Below are 24,128 nucleotides of genomic sequence, written 5' to 3' on the forward strand. Positions count from 1 at the left end.
TCGAACAGCATTATTAAAATTACCCATATAGCTAATTTGGACAAAGTTGAGGAAACTCGTAATGTACGTTGACAATTCCATGATAAAACAGCAATGAAAGTTATTTTGCTTTCCTACATCAGGTTAGCTGCATATTTAACTGACTTTCTGCGTTGGATATGTAGATGTTGACTGACTTTACCAAGCATGACAAAATTTGCCACGTGCATTGAAGTTGCTATGATGTAACAGTAATGAAGGTCCTTTTGCATTTAATGGACTTTACTAATTAGGGATTAACACAATTTAAGTCCATGAGACTTGCTACGTACATCGAAGATACCATGATATAACAGAAATAAAAGTAATTTTGAATTATTTAACCTCGTTATTACTATTTTGCACATTTCATGACCTTTACCGGCCAGTGAAATTAAACTAGGACTTTGCTAAAGTTGAGGAAAGCTACTATATATATTGACGAGACAATATTTTATTGTATAAGAACATTTGCATTTCAATTAATTTATAATGTGCATAATTAATGAGCTTCACCATTTTGCATATAATACAGAGGACTGCACCAAAGCAAATTAAATTTGCTGTATACAGTGATGATGCAATGATACTGTATGACAGCGGTGGGAGAAATTCATCATTTTTCATTTCAGCTAATTACAGGTTTGTAAAGTTAAAAAGTAATTGAAATTATACATGATGAATATTGCTTGGGATGCTGATTATAACTTTATGAGTAAAGTGACAAATTTATGGCAATAATGTCAGAAAAAAGTGTCAATTTACAGACAGTCGCAACATATACTGAAACACTAGAGCATTTTCTGTTCCTATCTCTTTCTGCTTTCTGTGAGAATTGCGCTGATGTTAAGTTCAATAAAGAGGATCATCGTATTTACCAGTAACTGTTGAAGAACTTTAAATTTACTGGATAAAGAAGATACCATCAAATAATGGGTACTTTACCCAATAATCAACATCACAACGGGGGAAATGAAACACACTGACAAATAAAGATTGTCTCTGTCTTGAACGATATAAAAATCGTGAACACTCTAAAAACTAGCAACGAACAGGAATTTAACCATAAAATTCTCTAAAATACATTCATGAATCTACTTGCTGGCCCTTTTCAACTTTGCGAAGCAAGACGAGTTCTTCATTTGCAAAGCTACAAGATTTGCGAAGCTACATGTCTTGCTTTATCAAATCTGCGCCTTTTTCAGCAATCATGATTGTAGGCGCGTTCGTATTACCGGAGGTGATATGAGGCATGACAGAGGCGTCAACCACACGAACATTGTCTAATCCTCGCACTCTGAAACGGAAAAAGAAAGATAAAGCTGGACAACATATCGAACACTCTCTCATAAGAATGAGAGATTGAATGAAAAACAAGATATTTGAAACTTGTAATTCCTGTTCACTGCCGGTAAAATTTTAGAAAGTAGTGAAAGTTCTCGAAGTGACAAGCCTGAAGGGGATTGATTTTCTGAAAATGCGACATGCAATACCAGACCAAGGTAAACAGACGTTCAACAAAAACATGCATAAAGTAGCGTTTGACAATGTTTCTGCCAAATTGAATATCGATCAATCAAAATTATCACCTTAGAGACGCGTCAACCACTGCTGTTGGGTCATTCTTCGCTCCCATCTTACAAGTCCCTACTGGATGCCAAGTCGTCAGTGTCACATGTCGAATGACATGTTCCCAGTATTTGTCAGTATCCACGTCATAAGGACAATTGTCAAATTGAAAGTATGATAGAGTAATCCTGAAAGGGAAATAATTAAGATTATTATACACCAGGTCCTGCGTCTGTAACCTATGGAGTTTCGTCATACAGTAACTTTCGGTATCAGAGAATGTGGAGTCGATCGAGTCCAATAACTTTGACGCGGAGTACAATGACTTTAGGTATTATTGGACGCTATTTGACCTTTGACCTTAGAACACCTTTACGTCAACGTGGGGAAAAGGGAGTTAACCAAAAATGTACTTCTTAACATTCAGTAGTTAACGAAGTTTACAGTTGTCGATACAAAGCCTGGGAATTTGAGTGAAATTATGCTGCTGACCCACAATTTCTACAACGTGCACTGCGTGTAGCGCGGCTTGAACTTTCATTCTGTGCACTTAGCGGACGCGCTGAACGTGTCCCCAATCTACCAGCGATCGTTCTGTGCGACGGGAATCCCAAAAACGCTTTAATTTTGACTTTTTCCTCGTAAAATTAGGTTTAAAGGTGAATAATAATAAGGCTATTCCCAAAATACCGGGATTTATGTCCGAGTACGTCGTACGCTTCGGTATTGTCCGAGACGTAACAATACCTCCGCTGCACGATGTACTCGGACATAAATCCCGGCTGACATGCTCCGTGTGCCTGTCTGGCTTTCCAATCATTCAAGTGCGGCAGGTATTGAATCATGCTGTCTGTCTGTCTGTCTCTCTCTCTCTCTCTCTCTCTCTTCTCTCTCTCTCTCTCTCTCTCTCTCTCTCTCTCTCTCTCTCTCTCAGCTATTGTGTCCCTGGTATATCGGAAAGCGAACTGAACCTACCCAGAATTCTTCAGACGTTTAGTAGTGACCAACGTTTGAATGAAACGAACACCCTAAAGGAAAACAATAAATTTAAATTATGTTAAGTCACAAGCTTTTGTATCAGCAGTTTTGTCATAGTTGCTTTCCTATTGAAATTTTTTAATCAATCTTATTAGTTCAGTGTATACCCACCTTGATCATACTTGTAACATCATCTGGGTCTTCGAGATAGCATGGATCTATCATTGGATGATCCAAGGGATTGCGACTGCGCAGTTTCAAGTTGCCTGTGCTCTTTGGGTGAAGCAGTATAGGATACAATACTATTCCCTGTTTTGGTTCTCTTTCGGCTTTCCCAACATATTCAAAAGTTTCATCGAATCTAAAGATGCCAAAGGAAACACGGGCAAATTATTGTAGTTATAACAAGGCAATATATGACCGAAGGAAACAAGCATTTAGGCGCATGTTGGTTGGGGGTCAACTATCCGATATCTCCTGGAGGGACTGAAGAAATTTGCTCTTAACCAAGGCTGTAAAGGCAGAGTTTTTTTCGAGTCTAAATGCTCAAAACCTTCTTATCCAGGAGAGGCATGGCAAATCCCTAGCTCCGCTGTCAACACTGCAGAAAGCGTCTGAAGGTTGCAGGCAACTGTCCGTATTCTAACATTTCTTGTGTTTTTGTCTGGATAATGATGCAAGGTATTGGGTTCAAGAGACTACGGCGGTCAACTTGAGTAAGCTTACAAAGGAAGTAATGTGTTTTTGTAATCTTCAATTCTTGAAAGTAAACGTCTGAGATATACTCTGTTTGCTTTAGAAATTTATTTGGTCTGTATTTAATACATAAAATAACTTCTATACGATTCTAACTAGCTGATACAAAGTTTCAAATATAAAGCCCTTTAATACTTAAAATGCAATTTACTAACAGCCAGTTGAGGCTCACAAACAAAGCAGAGTCTGAAATTGATAATCCCCCACATGATATAAATCGTTTGAGGCACTTCACAAATATTCTTATCTCTTCTGCAGGTGAGCTTATTCGTGGAGTGTTTCTTCCATAAACTCAGTGTTAGAATCGACAGCAAAAGTCAAGCATCATCCATTTGTGAATAATGATTGCATACAGACATGCAAACGTGACGTGCAAACAATAGTAAACGGACTCGATACGCCATTTTAGAGAAGACATTACGCAATTTGAGCTTCTTTCAGAATTTGAAAGGATCGAAAGAATCCGTTAATCCATTGAATGTCAGTTTTGATCATAGCTTGGGAAGCGAAATAACGAGATTTGGAATCGTTTTGAAGGGTCTCGAAACTATTTGTGTAGAGCATGTTTAAAAATTTGACCATATGTATGTACTTCTACGCAGCTAATTGTTATGCATTATTTATTTATATAATAAGTGAACCCAACACTTCTTTAGATATATTATTTATTTCTATTCATAAAAGTTTTGTGGCAGCTTACTTATTTGCATGAGAACAATAGGAATGGCTTTACGGCAAAAACAAAGGGTCACGTGATCAAGAGTGGTATAAAGAATGGCCAAGAGAGGTAGCTACAAAGATGTCGCATGATGTCAGGGTGGGACTTGCAATTTTACTTGCCCTAAGAGAAGGATATTTCAAATTTCACATGGTTTTATACTTGAAGTGGAAAAATATAGTGGTTTCCATTCAACATTTCTAACTGACCCTTTTATCTTTCTTGTGAACGCAGCCCGATACACACTTTGATTCCCTCGGGCAGGACTTTTCACTGTTAATGATAAATTGTGACATTGACCTCAAAATCGCGGGCCGGGAATGCTAAGCCCTCTAAATGTAAATGACATGGGATATCTGGTGTAAACAATACTTACTCGTCATTGAAGTTGCACATTGTTTTCTCTGCATCGCCATATACGTAATAATATGGAGAATACATTATCTGTAGATCCGGCCAGGGAAGCCCTTCCTGTAAAGAATGACTCGAACATGCAAATAATGCCGGAAATTAAGCCCTCCTTCGTTAAATACCTAAAGTCAATTGTTTTTTCGGAATATTGGCATTTTTCCCGCCATTTTTCATGTGACCCAACGCTTTCCAGTAAAAAGTTTTCCTCCATTTTGAAAGCCTCTGTAAAAGTATCACTCTTTACAAATACAGAAATACATAAAAGGCGAGGAATTCTTCGTCCGCCAGTACGTTTCAAAAACGAGTATGATCCCACAGGTAAACATCACTATTGTTACATCATTATTACACTTTTATTTCAGAAAAGTCTTCTATCGGGATATTTCCACTGAATCACAGTCTTCAAAGTTAACACCCTTTAATTTCATACGTGTAGAAGTTGCATGTCATCAGGGATAGAGGGAGCGGAGCCCTCTATCTGCCGTGGCCGTGCTCATTATATATTAACAGGGGTTGTTTCGATCACACGGGCATGAATTAAAAAATACATCCACTCACAAACATCAATACAGCTGTTGGTCTTCAAATCACATGTCAGAAATGATATTTAAAAGTCACTGTGATACGTTGCAAACCAATCACGTGAAATCCTAACGTTCCTTCATAAAGTGTTACTTATTTTCATCATTTAATACCATTCAAACATATATTGCGTCCTACCTTTGAAAGTTCAATATTAACGGCCTTCTAATATAAATTAGGGAAATGTTTACCGATGAGACATGGCTTAGCCTACGCTCTACACACGAGCAGACTTTGCGCGAAACATTTGACGGTTGATGCAAATTACTTTTACTCCATAGAATATGTGTCTTAAAGTAAGACTTATCTCATATACATTTATTACAATATATTCTTCGAAGTTGCAATTTAAACAGTCTCATAACGATGGCCAAGTGCAAGAGGGACGTATCTCATGCGTTAAAGCTTAGGAGATACGTCCTTCTTGCACTGGGACATAAATAAAAATATTGAAGAATCAATAAGCAACATGACGTAGACTTATTCATAAAGGGGTCTAAACTAAGCAAAACATTTCCTGTTAATACAAAGTCTATATGTACGGGGAGCGACAATTATATTATTAGCGAAGGAGTTCGAGATTAAGACAGACTGAATAAATATTCACAGACTGTGATTCCACACCAAATAATAATCAAAGCAATATAGATGTAATTGAGGACCAAGTAAGTGTTTAACATTTGACTGCTGGTTTTTAGGTGTTTGTAGCATGTGTCAGCAACAGTCTCTAGTGTACTCCCCATGATAGTGTATTGAAATACACACTACTCAACTTGTTGACATTGATGCATGATACGGATATACAAGACGACTGTTTTAAGACATATTTTCAATCAAGCCCTTGAAGCGGACCTAAGGTAATCAAAATAAGAATTCAAAGAATTTTAATCACCCTAATCCCTGGAAAGCAAAATCACAAAGTGCCACGGATACCAATTGCCGTATTAAAGGCATATAACACATTTACAAAGTTTCAAAACGATTTCTTGTCCTTTGGTTGTCATAGTTACCGCTTCTTTTCTTTCTGTTTTACCTTTGCAAAAGACTGTCCCATCGTTGATTTCCGTAGTGTGTTTACTTACACCGCGGAGAAGTCTTACCTCAGTCTTTATGAAACCATCAATGTCCAGCGTATCAAGGAACACCCCTTCCTGAAACGATAACGGCCATACAAATGTTATTCCAGTGTCTCCTCCAACGACTGGTAGACGGGTGACTTTTTGCTATTAAATTGTCGTCGGATCAGTGCAACAAGATTGAGACTGACACTGTCACTGAAATAACGCCTTCCTTGAAATGAGCTAGAATAATTTTTGCATCAAAAACAAGACTCTTTTCCTAAGATAGTCACGACAGCGATGCTTTTTACTTTTGTTTCTCGTGACCATGTTTGACATAATTCTCATTGTTATGTCTTCCATATCTCGCAAGTGCAATGTCGCATATGACTGCAACTACAACAAAATGATATTGTTTTTGTACAAACACGTCAAATACAGATATTTCAGAGTTATCCAATTTTTAACACGAGATCTTTGATTAGGGGAATGTTTGATACATACACAGTGTAATACCGGTACATAAATAAATAAATAAACCAGATGTGAACTAAATGTGCTCACGTGTTTTGCAAAAGGTTCATTAATAGTAGTACGCTTCACAGAACAATAAGGTATCTGTTATATCACTATATATAGCAGGTTTTATCAACTTCGCACAGTACTCTCAGAGTATAATCACTAATTACAAAACTTTATTTAATATGCAAATGATCTCTTAATTTACCTTACACTGCTCAGTGCTTCATGGGAAAATTAGATATCAATCAGATCAACATTTTTAGCACGTTTCATTAAATTTAATGCTGTAATTTTAGAGTAATGTCACTAATTACAAATTTCATTAAATATTTATCAGATCAATATCTGTAGCAGGTTTCACCAAATTTAGTGCAGTAATTTCAGATTTATATTACCTACTTACAAAGTTTATTAAATATGCAAATGAACCCTTAATTAACTTTACACTACTAAATGCTTTACAACACTAGTCAGATATCTGTCGGATCAGTATATGGAGCAGTTTTCATCACATTTGATGCAGTTATTTCGGAGTTATATGACTAATTATAAAACTTCATAAAATATGCAAAGGAGCTATTTATTAACTTGAAACTGCTAAATGATTCTCAGTACAACTAGATATCTATGAGATCAACATCTGTAACAAGTTTCATCAAATTTAATGCTGTAATTTTGGAGTAATATCACTAAATACAAAGTTCACTAAATATGAAAATGAACCCTTAATTAACTAGACACAACTGAATGCTTTACACCACAATTAGATATCTGTCGGATCAGTATCTTCAGCAGATTTCATCACATTTGGTACAGTTATTTCTGAGTTATATGGCTTATTACAAAACTTCATAAAATATGCAAATGAGCTATTTGTTAACTTGACACTGCCAAATGCTTCTCAGTAAAATTAGATATTTATAAGATCAGTAATTTTAGAGTTATGTACCAATTACAAAGTTCATTAAATATGCAAATGAACCCTTAATTAACTTCACACTACTAAATGCTTTACACCACAATTAGATATCAGTCGGATCAGTATCTGCAGCAGGTTTCATTACATTTGGTGCTGTTATATTGGAGTTATATGACTAATTACAAAACTTCATAAAATATGCAAATGAGCTATTTATTAACTTGACACTGCCCAATGCTTCTAAGTATAAATAGATATATATCAGATCAATATTTGTTGCACGTATCATCAAGTTTGGTGCTGGAATTTCAGAGTTATATATATTTCAGAGTTATATATATTTCAGAGTTATATATATATATATATATATATATATATATATATATATGAAATATTCCGTTTGACTTGTCCGATACAAAGTGCTCGATAGAAAAAAAGTTCATCTCTACAACGTTGTTTCATGACCCGCGTGACTCACTACGTAGATCACTCCTATTCTTGGAAACAAATATCATAACAGTGGCTATATATTGTTATGCAACAACTGTCAATCTCAGCCAACATTCCACCATCTGCGTAATCAGCGATGTGTACCCCATGTACATGTATATTCACACAATTTTAGTCTCCTGACGAGTGAGTCACTCGGCTTACGAAACAACGTTGAAGAGAAGAAATAATTTCTCAGACAACCCTATATCTCGCCACCTGACTGCAATAAGACAGTATTCTCGGTCAGTTTGTGCGAGAATAAGTAAATCTCCCACATTTCTCGCAAAAAGAGACGAAATGTCCGTTCTCACGTTTTTCGCAATATTCCGTATTTTTCTATCAGTTTTTTAGTGGCTTTATTGATAGGCAGAGGTTGATCGGTGGATTGGTCAATGCGTTTATGTTTTAGGATGACTGTAAAAGTACTGAACAAACTTACCATAGGATTACCGGCTCCGGTGTATTTGCATCTGATTGCAGTCCTTATGTGGTCCTAAATAAAATGTTTGTCAAGTTACTGTTTGTAAGTGTATAGCATGTATTCAATACAAGTCTTGTATAGTTATCTATAATGACATACTCCTTAACCGCATGAGGTCATAGGCTACCAGGGGGTCAGGGTGCAAAGGGTTAAGTAAGGCATACTTAATTATGTCAAGGGTCATTACCTGCAAGTTTTCACCAACTGGAAGGTCACAAATCACGGGTATTCCCAAAGTTTCCAAATGATTCCTAGGACCTATACCTGATAACATCAGGAGCTGAAATTAATTACATGAAACATATTTAAGGTAGAATGCGCCTCGAGGACAGATAGTAGGACCCTCAAAGTTTTACCATCCTTGTGTACCGCTCGTGGGACCAATTTGAAGCTCTTTAAGTAAGTAACATTTCCAACGTCTTAATCTTGTGAAAATAAAAAAGATAGTTTTTTCCACCTTGAGCTACCACAGGGATGGCGGCCATTTTGATTTCAAATATCGGCAAATGTTGGGTAATTTATTTCTCTAGTAATCTGGTGACCTCTGATTTTTATTCTAGCTTTGTTATGATAACTGCTGAAAGTTCATTGAGGTATTATGAGTTAAAGTGAAAGTTTTAATCTATTTTCAAGGTACATACTATCTTAAAACGGAATCACTTGAAACTTTTATTTGTTATTACTTTGTATTGTCTGTAAATTCCTGAATGTGTGCAACGTCTAGTGTAAGTATACAAGTAATTCAATTTTAATCCACACTTCTGGAATTCTATTGTCAACAATGATATATTGCATTCTTTTAATTTTGCATCATATTTTACAGAGGAAAAGAATTTTGCCATGTTTTAAACCTAAAAAAGGATATTTGAATATGAAATCGAAACAGTCGATAACCAGTATCATTTAGGGGTAATGATTTACAAGGTCTAAGAACAGAAAGAAAAGGAAAACAACGATGGGGTCATCTTGAACCACTCTTCAGCAATGGTACCTGGTGTCTGAAATTGGTGAGCGTATCCTGCTAGCATGCTTCACGCAAAGCAAAGTGACACATTTAGTACAATACGGCAAAACTACTAAATCACTATTGAGAGGTAAAGCCCGAAATCCCGTCACTTATCACTTGATAACGGAGACATACTTTCTGGGAATTCCTGTCTCCTTTTTTATTAGCTTTTGCCTTTTAGCTTTGTGCTATTTACAGCTTTTATCACCTTAAGTTTGACATCGTAAGAAAAGGAAACAGGTAGAGAGAGGCAGATAGAGAAAAGACTAGAAAAGAATAACTGCTGAGATAAAAAGGAAACTGTCAAAGACAAAGATACAGGGCATGCCTAATGGTCGACCTTTACATTGAACTTTAGTCTAATACCTATGCATATTTATTGCTTGACATTGCCGCCTTTTGACCCTGACTACAATATATATGAGAATATTTCTTGGATAGTGATACGAATATCAAGTTAGTAAACATCCTATCGTTTGAAATGTTTTGCAAATTACGGTGGTTAATATTGGCGTACTGACAACAATGCTCTTTTAACGCAGAATGTGCCTCAGGGACAGATAATTTGAATCTCAAACTTTTACAATACCCTTTTGGTCAAACACTTGTGGGGGCTCAATTAGAAACTCATTGAGTAAATAAGGTTTTCATCGGCTAAGTTTTGTGAAAATCGGGAACTTAAATGTGCCCCTACAGAGAAGGGATAGCGACCTAATTTAAGGTGGAACGGGACGTTACCAACAGTTTTTTTAAAGCAATATTTCTCATCAAAGATAACAGGGAAAGCCTCATACTATATATTTTCAAAAGGCAGAGAACCTAAAATTTAGTATGGAAGCAATAGTTCACTTGAAAAATGAATAGGGTATATAGTTGGGCAGAAAACCTCAATTTTAGTATTAATGATAAACATTATTTTAAGTAAAAATTTGACACTATTTTCTGAAATTTAACATTTCACTTGAAAAAAGAGTATATGTAGAAAAAAATGAATTTTATTGTGCATTATCTATCCTCATTCTAAAATGGCAAGGGTTGGTAGACTGACACTCAAAAATAGTGATTAAAATCATGATAAGCAAAATTAAAATGCCTTTTATTCAAAATCTAAGAACTTCACTGTCGATCGGTTAAATAGTACTATTAGAACATAATATGAAATTTCGGAAAATTTGACACAGTTAGAGTGAAGTTAATTCTTTGGAAATCTTGAAATTGGGACGAAGGAGAAGCAAGGAAATCGAGCGATGTGCATAAATTTGCATAAATTTACCCTTCTTCTGATCTAACTCACGATTGCTTGATAACCTAAAAGGTGAACCCAAACATTATTTTAATCTTGGGTTAACAAATTACATAAAATTGCATGAATCCTTGCAGAAAAAGTTATTTTGAGCAAAATATGCTGTGTTACGTGCAGCGCCCTCTTAAATTTCAAATATCTGTAAATATCGGTACATTTATGTCTTTGGTACAAAAATGTACATGACCTCCCCCCTCCATTTGTTGCTTGATTTTGAAAGAGAAAGGTGTAAAGTTGCTTAGGGAAAGTGTGAGCAAAAGGGTAAGTCGTTTAGGTTCGTATTCGAATGGATAACAACCTCATGTAGGAGGATAAATACGTCACATCATCATTTGTGTGAAAGACTATCTGTTCGCAGTCAGTACAGCATTTATAAAGGTTTAAATGTAACAACTTAGCCGGCTATTGAACCACTCTTTTTTGGGAGTGGAGATTTAGCCGACTGGTTCTGTCTCGGGCCTCTCAGCTAGGCGACTGATGCCGTATGTTGTGGGTTCGAATCCGATTGAAAACTATCCGTATTTTCTATCCTGGGTCGGTAACACTGCTGGTGGACAGAATTGTCCCCGAGGTTATCGTTCGCCCAGTTAAAGCGATGAAATTCGTTTCTTCGCTTCGATAAAGTGTGTATGTGCGATGTATGATAGTGAGCATGCGTGCGTGAGTGCTTCACGAACTCTACAACGTGTTGAAAGGTCTCAGTCAGATAAATGTAACAACTTAGCCGGCTATTGAACCACTCTTTTTTGGGAGTGGAGATTTAGCCGACTAGTTCTGTCTCGGGCCTCTCAGCTAGGCGACTGATGCCGTATGTTGTGGGTTCGAATCCGATTGAAAACTATCCGTATTTATGGAAATTCATGGATCGGGATATAATTTGGGTTGGAGAAGTCCTTGGCGAATTATATGAGGTATATGTTAATAAGGGAAGATCGGGTTGCAGCAAAAGGGGAAAATCGGAAAGCCTGTGCTAAAACTAGATCTGAATCAAACGTGAACTTAAACCTATGCAACCTTCTGCATATCTTGGCTATCGGTCTATGCTTACTAGCCCTATAGCATCAGAATTAGAAATACTGAATACTATAAAACAAATGGCATTGCATTCCTACAGAATGATTACTAAGAAATTTCCACTCGAGTGCAAATCAATCTCATACCCAAACAATATCAAATGCTCCACCTCATAATGACCTTTGCACCTACTTTGAAAGTGATTGGATAAACAGATTCCAAAAGAAGAGTTTTTGACCAAAAATTGCCCAAAAATATAATTATGCAAATTTCACCATGATTTCAATGGATCAAAATTATGAAGCATAAGGACTTGTTTTTAGATAATATTTTAACAAAAATGAAAAAAAAGATAGAGAAAGAAATCATTAAAAATAGAAAAGAGCCAATATTTGCATAAAATCAATACGGCTAAACTTGTGTGGCCTAAGGTACTTAAATGCAAAGTATGACAATGATCAGATGAGAAGTTCCTGAGGTCTTGATTTTTGACCATTTTCACCTTTTTTACGGCATTTGAATGTTTTCTACGCTGACATGTTCATTTCAACAACGGCACATCTACATTATTTATGGCAAAACTACACCAAAAATCAACTTGATCCTTGCAGCTGTTCTCACTTTTTTGCAAGTTTTACAGATATAATACATTCATAAATAGATAGACAGATAGATAGATAGATAGATAGATAGATAGATAGATAGATAGATAGATAGATAGATAGATAGATAATATATAGATAGATAGATAGATGCGTGCATACATACATACATACATACATACATACATAGATAGATAGATAGATGCGTGCATACATACATACATACATACAAACATACATACATAAAACAGGACCATAATTATTTTTACTTTACATACATAGATACATAGATACATAGATACATACATACGTACGTACATACACATCGTCGTACACCACGCCCTCTTCGGCGAGTCTTATCACCCTTGATTTTTGCGTAGGTCAGCGGAGCGGAAATTATTGCTCTGGCCTGCGAGAATGGTACATACATAGATACATAGATACATAGATACATAGAGACATACATAGATACATACATAGATACATAGATACATAGATACATACATACATACATACATACATACATACATACATACATACATACATACATACATACATGCATGCATGCATGTATTCATGCATGCATGCATGCATGTTCGACAGACAGACAGACAGACAGACAGAAGACAAGCTGACAGACATATTACATACATATTTTTACCCACCATATAACCTTCCAGTTGCCATATTTGTATGGCAAACGGGAGTCAAAAATATAAGCTCCTCTTCCTACTACAATACTACTTATCGTCTTTAATTATTCGGCAAAATTGCAGATTGCGCACTGATATCACTATGCAATATTGCTTTTAGCACACCAGTGGCAACAGTCACGATCATGAAATTCGCGTAATTCAAGTATCCCAATCACCGGCATCATAACTTACAGGTTTTCCGTGAACGAGACAACCAATGGCGCTGTTGCAGGCGTTAAGCATTTACCTGGGGAGATCCTATGGATCCTGCTGAAATGATTACTTCTCGGCGCACGTGAACTGTGCTACTTTTGCCATCTTTAAGAATTTCGACTGAGTTCGCTTTCCAGCCCTCAAAGACAATCTGAAATTTTAAAGCAGTGAGTTATGACTTCTTGTGTTGCTAAACATATATATACGCAGTGAGATGTATAGATATAATGCATGATAACATGATTATTAGATACATATTTACTCACGTTTTATAAACCAGCTACCACCACTTGAGCCAGTTTTCATTGACTATGTAGAAGGCAGTTATTAACTTCCAAGTTATTTCTTTGACTAAACTGTATTTCAAAATCTTTTATTCGCAAAATAATACCGTACTACAATCTATCCATACTCGATTTGCAAACTGTGTGATATGATATATTTAGAAAGACTTGGCGGGATCGGGATTGCCAGTTTCAGTACCGTAAGGCAAATCATGAAACTCTTCTGCTGCAATAGATTGGTTCCCAAACACTTCGCACCAAAACACTTAGCACCATACTATTTCGTCCCTTACCATTTCGCGACAAAACCACTTCGCACCAAAACAACCTCGTACCAAAACCTCTTCGCCCCAAAAGTCACATCGCCCAAAACCATTCGCTACTACAACAACACCACTTCACCCAAACTTATCGCCAACCGGTAAACCTGAAAATAACCAACCACTGCCATCTTTCCATCATCCCAGGTCTGAAATCTTCAAAGTTTACACATTTCGAGAAAATGACATCGTGCAATTCCGCGCACGGCACCTTAGTTGTAGGCTAGTATGTAGTAGTTTGCGTTTTTTTCCCTTTTCACTAATATACCGTTTGCGGTTTTAAGCAAGAATAAATGGTTCGTGGTAACCAAAATGTCCTGAAACACTAATGCTTCCAAGTTGCAGGTAAAAACAACGTTATGTCAGCACATCGTGGTATCGATGTTTTAGACAAGTTGGTAGAATTATGATGGTATTATACTGGGGCGAAGTGGTACTTGGGGCGAAGTGGCGTTGGACGAAGTAGCACTTGGGGCGAGGTGGTTTTGATACGAAATGGTTTTTGGGCGAAGTTGTGCGGAGCGAGCTGGTTTTGGTGCGAAATGTCTGGACCCCCACAAGATTTCAGCCCTCCTTTTTGATAACACAATATATTGTTCAGAGTTGCTTGAAAGTTTACTCTGAGAAGTCAGTACATCAAGATTTCTTTATACATGTGTAGCTTTTCCTTAAAACTGATAGATCATAGAGATTGACTGACATCGGTGATTTCGTCATCTTGTCATGATTTACGGATTTTTCTTGGGCTTGCCGGAAAAAATTAAAGAAATCTTCTGACAGCATTTCTTACTTTTGTCGCAGATGTATCGGTCCAAACCGACAAATTTTCCCGCTTCATCACAGGATTCAGATAATCATCTACCATGCTTCGTCGTTTACCATCCTTCATGTTCACTTGGATGTAATGGAAGCCAATCTGCGCCAATAAACGATAATGAGGGACAATGTTGAAGTAGATCTCGCCTTGAAAGTGAAGGACTTAGACTTTGCTTAAACTTTCCTCCAAGAAATGTTCAAATATTCTCTTGCAAAATAGACTTTGCTTAAACTTTCCTCCAAGAAATGTTCAAATATTCTCTTGCAAAATGCACAATAAATATCAGTGTTCGCCGTGAAAAGTTTGGTACTGGTGAAAGAAATTACCTTTAACATTTACCGATATTTGAATTTCATCCTAAGATAAGCCTTGTTAATATGGTGGTTTCAATAGGCTTCGAACTCACAATGTACGGTACCCAGTCAACTAGCGGAGAGGCCACAGACGAAGGGTAGAAAATATGGTGGTTTTAACAGGGTTCGAACACACAACGTACGATACCTAGTCACCTAGCGGAGAAGCCACAGACAAAACGGTTCGGCCAAATCCCCAATCAAAAAAAAGATCGGTTCAATAACCGAGCTAAGTTGTTACAATTTTTTACTGTGACCCCTCCCCACGCTGTAGAGTTCGTGAAGCACTCACACTCGTATGCTCACTATCATATATCGCACACAAATTTTATCGAAGCGAAGCAATGAATACATCGCTTAAACTTGGCGAAAGACAGCCCCGGGGACAATTTCTGTCCACCAGCAGAGCTATCAACCCAAGGTAGAAAATATGGTGGTTTCAATAGGGTTCGAACTCACAACGTACGGTACCCAGTCACCTAGCGGAGAAGCCACAGACAAAACCTTTCGGCCAAATCCCCGATCTCAAAAAAGATTGGTTCAATAACCAAGCTAAGTTGTTACTCGGCCATCCACTCGCGGTAGAGTTCGTGAAGTACTCACGCTGGTACGCTCACTATTGTACATCGCACACAAACTTTATTGAAGCAATGAATACATCGCTTAAACTGGGCGAAAGACAGCCTCGGTGACAATTTCTGTCCAGCACTGGCAGAGCTATCAACCCAGGGTAGAAAATATGGTGGTTTTAACAGGGTTCGAACTCACAACGTACGATACCTAGTCACCTAGCGGAGAAGCCACAGACAAAACCGTTCGGCCAAATCCCCAATCTCAAAAAAAAATTGTTCAATAACCGAACTATGTTGTTACAATTTTTACTGTGACAGATAAAATTATAAATTTTCGATTTTCGAAAAAAAAGGCAAACATTTTTGGTAGATCAGAAGAGAATCGTAAAAGTTCGAGCGAACAAATATTCTCTTTAGCTAAATGCTCCGAGTAAACGTTATTCAACATAGACACACGCTCGGAGGCTACAAGTACAAACCGAGCAAGAGATTGAATCACTTATCTTTCATGCTAGTCTTCCTAAGGAACTCTTACATTCGAAATTACAGGTCTCTTAACAACACCACCCAGGTTACAATAGATTCAATTCTTTTCAACAAAAGTCAAGTTAAAGAGGCACTCCCACTTGGTAACATTTTTAAAACACATTTTTTTAATGCCAACGGTCGATATTTGACATGGCGACTGCACGCGGATCGCGAGATATCGATAAAAACATGTCCTCAAAAAAGGTAAAGTTTGAATTCCGATGGCCCACCTGAATTCAGCTTCCGAACATAGAACGTTCGGCACTGGGGCCATTGTCAACTTAGCTATGGAGTACGAGTCTACGTTGACGCTGCTGTACGCCACAGCAGTACCACTCGCGTCGGTGAGCGGTCATGTCCCATGTGAGAAAACCGAGTCCTTCTGACTGTGCAAAAAAACGACAAACAAAGTTTGCTGATTCCACCAGAATTCGCATAGGTGACTAGCACAGATAGGTGCGGTTGAAACATAGTATGCATAGTGGCCGCCGCGTGGTATGCGCGCATACCACACGCGGCGGCCGCTATGTATCGAACCACGCGTAACTGTGTGGCAGACGAAAAAATGTAGTCATAAGATGCAACTAATATTTTACACGTAAAAACTGACATCTATGTGGTATTGTTTAAAAATTTAATACCACTGATTGAGAATAATGAAAACGACAAAAACTAAGGAGAAATTTTAAAAAAGAATCACCAGAGGTAAAGGCATTGATAATAATGAATATAAAGTCATCGCAGTAGGAGGTAAATTAATTGCGTCATTCGAACGTTTTTGGACTCCTTAGAATATCGTCAATCAGCACAACAACACACTTTCGGGGGATTTCGGGTCATAACCACAAACGATCGTAAAACTTCGGGATGTGAAAAATACGCTCGGGAAATGACATGTTTTTATCGATATCTCGCTATCCGCGCGGAGTCGCCACGTCAAATATCGACCGTTGGCATTAAAAAAATGTGTTTTAAAAATGTTACCAAGTGGGAGTGCCTCTTTAAGAAGTGACCCATGCCTATTTACCACCAATATAAATAACACGCTTACCGGATCGACACCATTCACATCGCCCGTTTTGTATCCCATTTCTTTCGCTAAAAAGAAGATAAGGACACGATGTAAGCAAAGAAGAATGATGGTGAAAGTTTTCAAGCACTTTAATAGCATTGGAAATATTTTTAGTCTATACTCAAAATCATCATAGATAGGGCTCTTGGAAGGGTACCTTGATCGGAAATTATTTTATTTATTACCAGGGAAACTTAACTTATGTTTTGTCATTTTGTCTTCCTGAATATCACTTTTCTTAGAATCGGACGGACACGCAAAGGATTAAGTTAAAATGCGCCTTGGGGACAGATATTCAGATTCTCAACAATTATAGTTCTGGTTTGGTTTACCACTAGTGAGAGCTCACTTTGAATGTTGGGGTGTTAAAATAAAGTGTTAACGGGCTTAGAAATTATTTTCCTTAAATTGGAATAACACAGGGATGGCAGCCATTTTTAGTGTCAAATATCGGGTCATTTGTTTCTCTAGTACCAAAACTTGGACCTTGACCCTCACTTTTTATTAGCTCACGTGTTCACACACGTGTGTCTTTCTATCTGTCTGTCCGTCTGTCTGTCTGTGCGCTCGATATCTCAAAATCAGCTCATCAGATCAGAATCAAATCTGGTACATAAATTCAGTTTGCAAATGACAAGAACTGATTAGTTTTTAGTGTGTGTGGCTTGCTTACATTTTGCTCATTTGCATAATTAATGATTTTAGAAAAAACGGATATACATTGAGAACGGCTGCAAACAACTTGATGAGATTTGCTACAAATATTGATCACACCAAGATATGCCAGCCGTGGGAGCCATTAAGACGTGACAATGAAGGTAGTTGCGAATTTCCATATTTAATGAACTTTCCTAATTAGGGATATATATCTGATTTGACTAGATAGAAATTGACGAAACTTGGTATGTATATTGAAGATACTATGATTCAACATTATTGAAAGTCATTAAGCACTTTTACTTCAGCCAATTCCTAATTTGCATATTTAATGAACTTTGCTAATTAGGGATCTGAATTGACTATACCAAAGTTGATAAAACTTGCCATATGCATTAAAGATTCTCTGATATAACACTTTTGAAAGTAATGAAAAAAGTTTTCTTCAGGCAATTCCTAATTTGCATATTTAATGATCTTTTCTAATTAGGGATATATACTGGGATTCACTCGATCAAAGTTGGCAAAACATTCCATGTACATCGATGATTATACCAGGTTGAAAGAATATGAAAGTCATTTCACATTTTAATGTCAGCTAATTTATAATTTGCATATCTAATGAGCGTTCACAGTCTGGCATATAGAGTTTGAAGGACTTGGCCAAAGGCAATTACACTTGCTATATTAAGTGGTGATACAATGACAGCAGTCAAAGACATTTATTATTTTATTTCTGCTAATTATATTTGTATACTTCATGACCTTTTAGAATTAATTTGTTGTGAATAATGTTCATGATGGTGATCATAATACTTTCAATGAAGTTGCAAACATGTGGCAAAGGTTCAAATTTACACATAACTGCAATATATAATGAAACGCATGAGCATTTTCAGTTCATATCTGGTTCTTGATTATGAAAGAGAATGGTTGAAAGTTTGCTTGACAATAATTGGAGCACGAACTACCTAAATGGTTGATTGCCAAAGGAATCAATGCACTCATGCCAGGCATACTCTAAATTTGAGTTGGATTACATTAAAATGGAGCTGATTGTTTCAAATGATGGGGTTGATGTAAATACTTCTATATGAAGTGGTGTAGATTTGACGGTGCTTTTGGTTATATAATATGCAAAGAATACCTCCTTCAATGATCATTTCGGAATATTTCGGAACCCTTGAAACGTCAGATACGGTTAGCAAGCCTCCCTTACTATGGAATCCGTTCTTCACATACTCTTCACTGTATACAGAAGAAGCAAAAACAAAACATCCTGCTGAGCACAAGATATGAAAGGAATGTAACCTTGTGTGATCAAGAACAAAGAAAGTGCCTTGTACAATTTCCGGTTCTCCTTTCAGATCTAATGGAGAAAGAACAGGCACGTATCTACTCTGCACTGTATTTTCGAAGATTTTTTAGCTGAATTTATCTTTTCAGCTATCGTAGCTTTCAACTTTTTCAAGATTTGCTTCAACTTTCGTATTTGCTATTTCAATTATGTTCTTGCACTTTTTGCTACTGCAGTTATTAGTGTTGTGTGCCTACTAAATCGACTTTCTCTGTATTATAACCATGGCATCTAAAACCTTAATTGAACGAAGACCATGGACTATCGCCTTCAAGGCAGGTGGATAACCTTCAACAACAGAAACATGTCTCTTTTGATGATGAAAGAATACGTAGTTTTAAGTATCTTTGTGTTACATTTTCATTCAGGCATCTAAACTATGTTTCACAATAAAACTAGGCACAAACAGACTAATGGGCGAAGAGCCTGGAAGAAATTAACCATGCTTCTATATAAGGTATTCTTCTTGATCTTTGACACCAGAGTTGTGCTTATTTTATCGTATGGTTGAAATATTTGGACACGGATTTCGTGCTGTCAATTTTAGGTTGCAAAGAACCAATTAGAACGTTTTTCAAGTACCTAGGGAGTCAGAACCGTAGCACGTATGGGTATACCATGTGTGAATACTATTAAAATAGACTGGGCTTCCAAGTCAAGTGGTCAGATACATGTTGATGCCTTGAAGGATGCGACATGCATTATTCAGAGAATAGGGATATCGAAGATGACCGCAAAGAGACATCCTAGTTATACCCAACTGAAAAACCACACGGAAGAACTAAACCGACATGTGTACCTTATATAGCAAAATGGGTGTTTTTTGACCAACTTGCATGAATTATTGGCGGACTAACGAATTCGTCACATACCAATTGCCAAATTGCTTCATCGTAGGGACGTTTACCGTAAAATATGAGTTGTGATATTTTAAAGACAAAGTCGATATATGCGCGAAAAAATCATCAGTTTCGGAGTGTTCTCGATTTACATTTCCATTTGATAGTAAACAAAGTAAACAAACAAAATAGCTGCCACTCTCCTCTACGATGTCGCCGACAAAAAACGCTTGAAGGGCTATTTCGAGTAGCTAAATGGGGGAATAATATATATGTTGAAGCTTGTAATGTTATCCCGTGGTTATTCCATTGGAGTTAATAATTTTTAGACGAGCTCTAGCAAACATTCTACGGTTCTCACATCACGGTCTACCTCCAAATATGTAATGAGCACGTGGCGCGTTGATATGGCAACTCTCAGTGTAAACAATCAATGGCTACACTTTCTCGACTCCCGTACTATGATCGAAATCGGGAGAGATTTAAAGCAGAGACAGGTTTTAGAATGATAACGATTGTAATAACATAATAAAAAGTTCTTCCCGTGTAACTCTTTTTGAGTCCCGGTATTTTTCTTATCAGTGGCGTTATCAGTTCATTGAGATATGGATGATTTTTCGTGCGTGGTGTTGCCTTGGGTAAAAAAACTTGTATATTTTATGAATCAAGCCTGTTTATATGAACATTTCAATGTTTATGCGCAAGGCAGAATAGAAGTAAATCCTAAAAACTTCAGATGTTTTTTTCTCGCACTTGTAAGATTCCTAGCATGACTGTCCGATTAATCGGTTTTAACCGAATATATACTAGCCAGCTCCTTGCGTCGTATCAGCATTCAAGTCTTAAATGACACTTATGCTGATACGACAGAGGAACAGGCGATATTGGTATTATATCATACCAGTATATTGAACGCGCAAATGCAGCGATCTGATTGGTCGAGACGAGAAAAGAACCGTGGTATATTGGCGATATATTTTAGAATGATAACGATTGTAATAACATAATAGAAAGTTCTTCCCGTGTAACTCTTTTTGAGTCTCGGTATTTTTCTTATCAGTGGCGTTATCAGTTCATTGAGATATGGATGATTTTTCGTGCGTGGTGTTGCCTTCGGTAAAAAATCACGAGCGAGCTCTCGGCCAGAGCCAAAATCCTTTTTTTGACGTTCTATGCGAGAATTTCAATATACTGTTATGATATAATAGCAATAAATCACACCAAGCGAAGGTATACCACTCGAGTTTGACCAGTTCACTTCACATATGCACTCGCTATCGCTCGTGCATATATGTCGTGAACTGGTCAAAATCTCGTGGTATACCATCGCTAGGTGTGCGTTATTGCTTAATTATACCTACCACTGTATTGATGATGCAAATACAGCGATATGATTGGCCGAGACGTGAAAAGAACCGTGGTATGGTCACGATAAGCGCGGTTGGCATACTTACGCGCGGGCTCTCGACAAGAGAAAAAATGCTTTTTTGACGTTCCATGTCAGAATTTCATTACAGTCTGTTATGTTATAATATAATAGCAATAAATCACACCCAGCGACGGTATACCACTCAGCCATGACCAGTGTACTTCATATACACACGAGCGATATAAGCTTATGTCATGAACTGACCAAAATCTCGTGGTATACCGTCGCTTGGTGTGCTTTATTGCTTAAATAACCTTTTAAGCGTTCGTAGTGTACTTGAAAATTTCTCAAATACAGATGGCAAAGCAGGGCCTATTCTTTTGACAAAATTATATATCTGACACCCGACGAATAAGGTAAAAATATTCCACATCTTCAAATGCTTGCTTGTTTAAGACATTTTTCACACATGAGAGACTAAATAGGTTTTTATCCAAATATTTCAAAGGAAGAGTATAAACCAGATTAAAACGAATGTATTAATTCTTGTCATAACTAAATGATTAGTTTCTTGCAACTGATTTGCGTAAATACACTTCCCTCGAGAAATATTACTATGATTATGACAATAGATGTCAGTTTTCAACGATTATTGGCGGTACATATTTCACGTAATGAAATTAAGAAATAAAAAGAGTAACGATGGTTTAGAACAACGATTATACTTTCCTGTCACATTTTTTCATCTTTACAATTTTGTAAATACAGTATGAAGGGTTAAAAGACATTGAACTCAGTACTGAATTGAAGACAGGCCATTCAACTCTTATCGAGATTAAGTTCTTCCATTTATTCATTCTTTGGCCTGTCCACTCAGCCATCAATTTAATCTGTTATTATACTCGGCTCTGACGTACATGCATTGCATGCGGGATGTGGTAAAGAGTACTGTGAATCTTCCCAGTCGCGGCGTTGTACATGTCAATCTGTTTCTCACGCTACGAATAGCAGCGGCTAAGATCAGAAGGAAAAATTCTGTTTGACAAATCGTTACTTTTTAAAGATGAATATATTCACAACAGCAACTTACTTTGTGTTGTTTTCTGATTTCAAGAAATATGGAAACACTTCGTCATAGCCCCATCCTTCGGCACCAAGTCTCTCCCATGAGTCATAGTCTGCTCTGCAGCCCCTTACGTATTTCATACCGTTTATACTGCTCGACCCTCCAAGAACCTATTAATATGAAGTGAGTATTGTTAGATCAAATTAGGAGACTTGTCGTTTGTCGCTGAAAACGAAATACTCTTTTGAGAGTCGAAAAGCGATTGCAAGTTAAGAGCGAAACCGAGGAAAGTTAGTTCCAGCTAAAGGAACGCTCCTTTACCCATAGACCCTCGAGGGTCTATGCTTTACCAGAGTCGACACACACATGTACGGTCTTATTATTTAAAGGTATACAGTCACCTGTAATCTAAATATGCCCATATATGGTCAAAGGGGTGTTCCTTGGTAATCAAAATGTCTATGTGAGGGCGCTGTTTTTAAAAAGTGGCCACCCGCTTAAAATCTGTGATTGGTAAGATTTTCTCTTTCCATGATAACTGTGGTAAAATTGGAACAGATGACAGTATACCTTTAAAAAGTGTTGTTTTTTCCTGAATGAAATCCCAAATATATTTCTAAAATTTGCTTCAATATTGGTATAATCAGAAAATTAAGCAAACTCGTCTATCAAAGTCTTAGTTCTTAATTCTTTTTTTTCAGTAGAAGCGTAGATACTTTTTTTCTCTGCCTACTGAACGCTAAGTCAACATGTCATATGGCCACGCATTTTTTCTCCTACGAAGCGAGACACTAAACAATAACAAAAGCTCTTGAACATTAGTTGCAGTCTTACCTTTCCCTTATTCCAGACTGAGCGACGATCTCTCATGGCGTAACAAGCATATTTCTGCGGAGCTGTCTAGTAAAGCCGATGAATAATTTTTAAAAAATACGAACATGTAACAATAATATAGATTTCAATCATTTTAACTAACATGAATTAAAGACTGTGTTTGTGCTCCACCAAGGTTTGATATACTCAATGATCCGTGCTAAAATATAAGATTCTTTGCAATCTTGGCAAGGACTCAGTCTGCATCTATGCACAATCGTGAGTATTTGAAGGAAACTTATTATATACTGTGTGAAACGAGTCGAAAACTGTGTTAAACGAGTCTCTTAAATAAAGGCAGCACTGCTTTCTAGGTACCAGGTTTTCCTATGATAACCTGACAGAAATACACTCGCTCACAAAAGGACTGCCAAAGATGTTGGTATCGATTGGTAGAATCATTGCAATATTATAAGTTACATAAAGAATTTTATATTTGGTGATTGTCGGTGTACTCTAATCTATCTCATCGTTTTTAACTCGACGGAGTCTATTTTCGACTTAAAATGCTGTTTTTGCACGGTTGCATTGAAACTAAATACTTTTTCTTGCAAAGGCAACATATAAACTACAACATAGTCATTATGACAATGACTAAAATCCAAAATACTTCACAAGCGAACGGGCCATTTCAAATGTTTTGAACTCTCAATGGATAATAAATAATGGGCGCTTTCCCCTCTA

General features: G+C 37.0%; 1 protein-coding gene across 1 annotated transcript in view; it reads right to left on the bottom strand.

The window, feature by feature from the left end:
* Positions 1-1,185: 1,185 nt before the first annotated feature.
* The window catches only part of LOC139119540 (alcohol dehydrogenase [acceptor]-like), a 49,229-nt gene continuing 26,286 nt past the window's right edge, over positions 1,186-24,128 (bottom strand). Inside the window, exons 2-7 of the mRNA XM_070683383.1 lie at positions 23,406-23,471; positions 22,596-22,741; positions 2,737-2,926; positions 2,563-2,615; positions 1,608-1,775; positions 1,186-1,315 (exon numbers count right to left, since the gene is read on the bottom strand). Of these exons, the coding sequence (XP_070539484.1) occupies positions 1,186-1,315; positions 1,608-1,775; positions 2,563-2,615; positions 2,737-2,926; positions 22,596-22,741; positions 23,406-23,471 (753 nt within the window). The remainder of the gene's footprint in view (positions 1,316-1,607; positions 1,776-2,562; positions 2,616-2,736; positions 2,927-22,595; positions 22,742-23,405; positions 23,472-24,128) is intronic.

Source organism: Ptychodera flava, chromosome 20 (assembly GCF_041260155.1).
Source record: "Ptychodera flava strain L36383 chromosome 20, AS_Pfla_20210202, whole genome shotgun sequence".
Lineage (NCBI taxonomy): Eukaryota > Metazoa > Hemichordata > Enteropneusta > Ptychoderidae > Ptychodera > Ptychodera flava.